The 2332-nt window shown below is 42.4% G+C and overlaps 1 protein-coding gene across 1 annotated transcript in view; it reads left to right on the top strand.

Annotated features, from left to right (window-relative positions):
- The first annotated feature begins 849 nt into the window (after window positions 1-849).
- Window positions 850-2332, top strand: part of LOC101853147 (MAP kinase-interacting serine/threonine-protein kinase 1-like) — an 8004-nt gene continuing 6521 nt past the window's right edge. Inside the window, exon 1 of the mRNA XM_005093680.3 lies at window positions 850-1447. Within this exon, the coding sequence (XP_005093737.2) occupies window positions 850-1447 (598 nt within the window). The remainder of the gene's footprint in view (window positions 1448-2332) is intronic.

The following is a 2332-nucleotide window of genomic DNA, read 5'->3' as shown; positions in this document are numbered from 1 at the left end:
TCCAGGTCCCTCCCTCCCTACTCCTCTCCCCTCTATGCCGAAAACCAGGCAGTCACGCATGGATTACACACGTGGATTAGGAAAAAGAATTTAAAATTATTCTGCTCAAAACCTGGACCGGTCAACTAGTCGCAGATAGCGTCAGTTTAGAGGTTGGACGTTCTAGAGTTCGCATCAATACGCCTGTTGCCTGTTGCTACATTTTGAGAGTTTGGATTTCTTGTGTTCATAAACACCGGAGAAAGATTTTGGCTTGACTTGAAAGTTTAGACTTCTTGCCTTCAGATATATCTGAGAAAGATTTCGGCTTGTCTTTCAAGTTTGGTCTATCTTGCGTTCAGAGACATGTGAGAAAGATTTCGGCTGGACTTTCAGTTCCGGACTTTTTCGCGCGACGTCGTAACGACCAGTACCTCGCCTGTTTCTACAATTTGTGCGCTGTGTTTTTCCCTATCTTCGGCGCCGTTTTCCACAATCTTGGGTCAAGTCGTCTTCTGCCACCACGTTGCGCGGACCAGGATTTGCACGAGTAATGGAGAGGTCGGAGTTACCAACGAGAGAGCTCGACGGGTTACAGAGTCAGACCCATAACTCTAGCAGTACTAATGAGTGTTCTACGTTCATCAAGCGCAGACACGAGCTGTAATGACAGTGTGCTTCATTCATCAATTGCAGACAAAGCCTGTCGTGCTTGTGTGCTTCATACAACGAACCTAGCCAGTAATGTCACAGTGCTTCAAACAACGAACACGGGCCTAGCCAGTAATGTCACAGTGCTTCAAACAACGAACACGGGCCTAGCCAGTAATGTCACAGTGCTTCAAACAACGAACACGGACCTAGCCAGTAATGATAGTGCTTTATACAACGAAGACTTCAACTGTAAACAACACTGGCGGTGACTGTGTACGTACCGAAACATTCCCTACCAACTCGAGTAAACAAAAGCGAAGACAAAGAAAGCGACACACGAACCGTTTGTGTTTCTCTGACCTGTTAGAGCCCACTGGAGAGAAATTGGGTAGCGGGTCCGTTGGTGGAGTGTCCACCTTCAGAAACAAGGAAACAGGGAGGGAATACGCAGTGAAAGTCATCAGGAAGTGTCGCGGGGAGGGACTCTATAGAGTGAAGAGCGAGATTGAGATATGTCAGAGATACCAGAACTGCGAGAGCATCCTCAATTTCTTGGATTTCTATACCTCAGGAGATACGTATTTCTTCGTATTCGACAAGATTTCAGGAGGCGACCTGGGCTATGTGTATGAATCAACACCGTATCTGAGTCTGAGCGAGTCTCAGGCGTCACGAGTGACTGGCGCCGTCGCCCGAGCGCTCCGGACACTTCATAGCGACGGCGTTGCACATAGAGACATTAAGCCAGAGAACATTTTATGCCACTTCCCAGGGGAGATCACCCCAGTCGTCCTCTGCGACTTTGGCCTAGCAAGTGACCCCCCCTTCTCGATGTGACCCCTTTGACTTTGTGACATAACCAATCCCGCCCTGGAGTTGTTTGTGTGTATTTCTGAGTTTTTTATGAGTGCTTGCTTGAGCTTTTGTGTGTGCTTGTCTGAGCATAAATATTCGCTATTCTCACGAATTATTTTGTTTCAATTTCAAGTGATGTGGTCTTGACATGTGAGAGTACTGATTGTGTTGAAATGTGGAAGATTTGCTTATTTTTCTCTAGTTTTAAAATTAATTGGTCTTTCCTTATACTTATAGATCATTTAATAAAGTTACCTCTGCCTAGAAGCAACTGGACACGATAGGCTTTATAATTTATTTTGTTGTTCTTTTCCTCCTATTTTCTTCTTATTTTCCTCTTGTTTTCCTCTTTTTTCCATCTTTTTTTTTCTCTCTTTATTTTCCTCTTTTTTTCCTCTCGCTTTTCTTGTAACTTTCCTAATATTTCCCATTTTAACTTTTATTTAATTTTCCTTTTTATTTTCTCTTTTTTCCCTCTTGTTTTTCTTTTTATTTTCCTCGCATTTTCTTCTTATTTTCCTCTTATTTTTTTCCTTATTTTTCTTTTATTTTAAAATTGGTATTTCCTTTCATAAAAATTGATGTTTCTGGTTCTTTTTATAATTCAATAAAGTTGCCTCTGGCTAGAAACTACAGGAAATTGTTGTTCTTTTATTGCTTTTTCTGGTGTTGGTGTTGTAGTAGTATTAGCTGTTGGTGTTGTTGGATGATGATGATGATGATGATGATGATGGTGATGATGATGAGAGAAGGACACCAATTGTCGGAACTCAAAAGACATTCAGATGACCACCTCCATCTACCTAGACATATTGAGCTCTGTGCAGAACAGTTTTTACAGCCA

This window comes from Aplysia californica, unplaced genomic scaffold, assembly GCF_000002075.1.
Source record: "Aplysia californica isolate F4 #8 unplaced genomic scaffold, AplCal3.0 scaffold00067, whole genome shotgun sequence".
Taxonomy (NCBI): domain Eukaryota; kingdom Metazoa; phylum Mollusca; class Gastropoda; order Aplysiida; family Aplysiidae; genus Aplysia; species Aplysia californica.
Note: the sequence above shows the minus strand (reverse complement) of the source record. Positions and strands in the feature narration are given on the sequence as shown.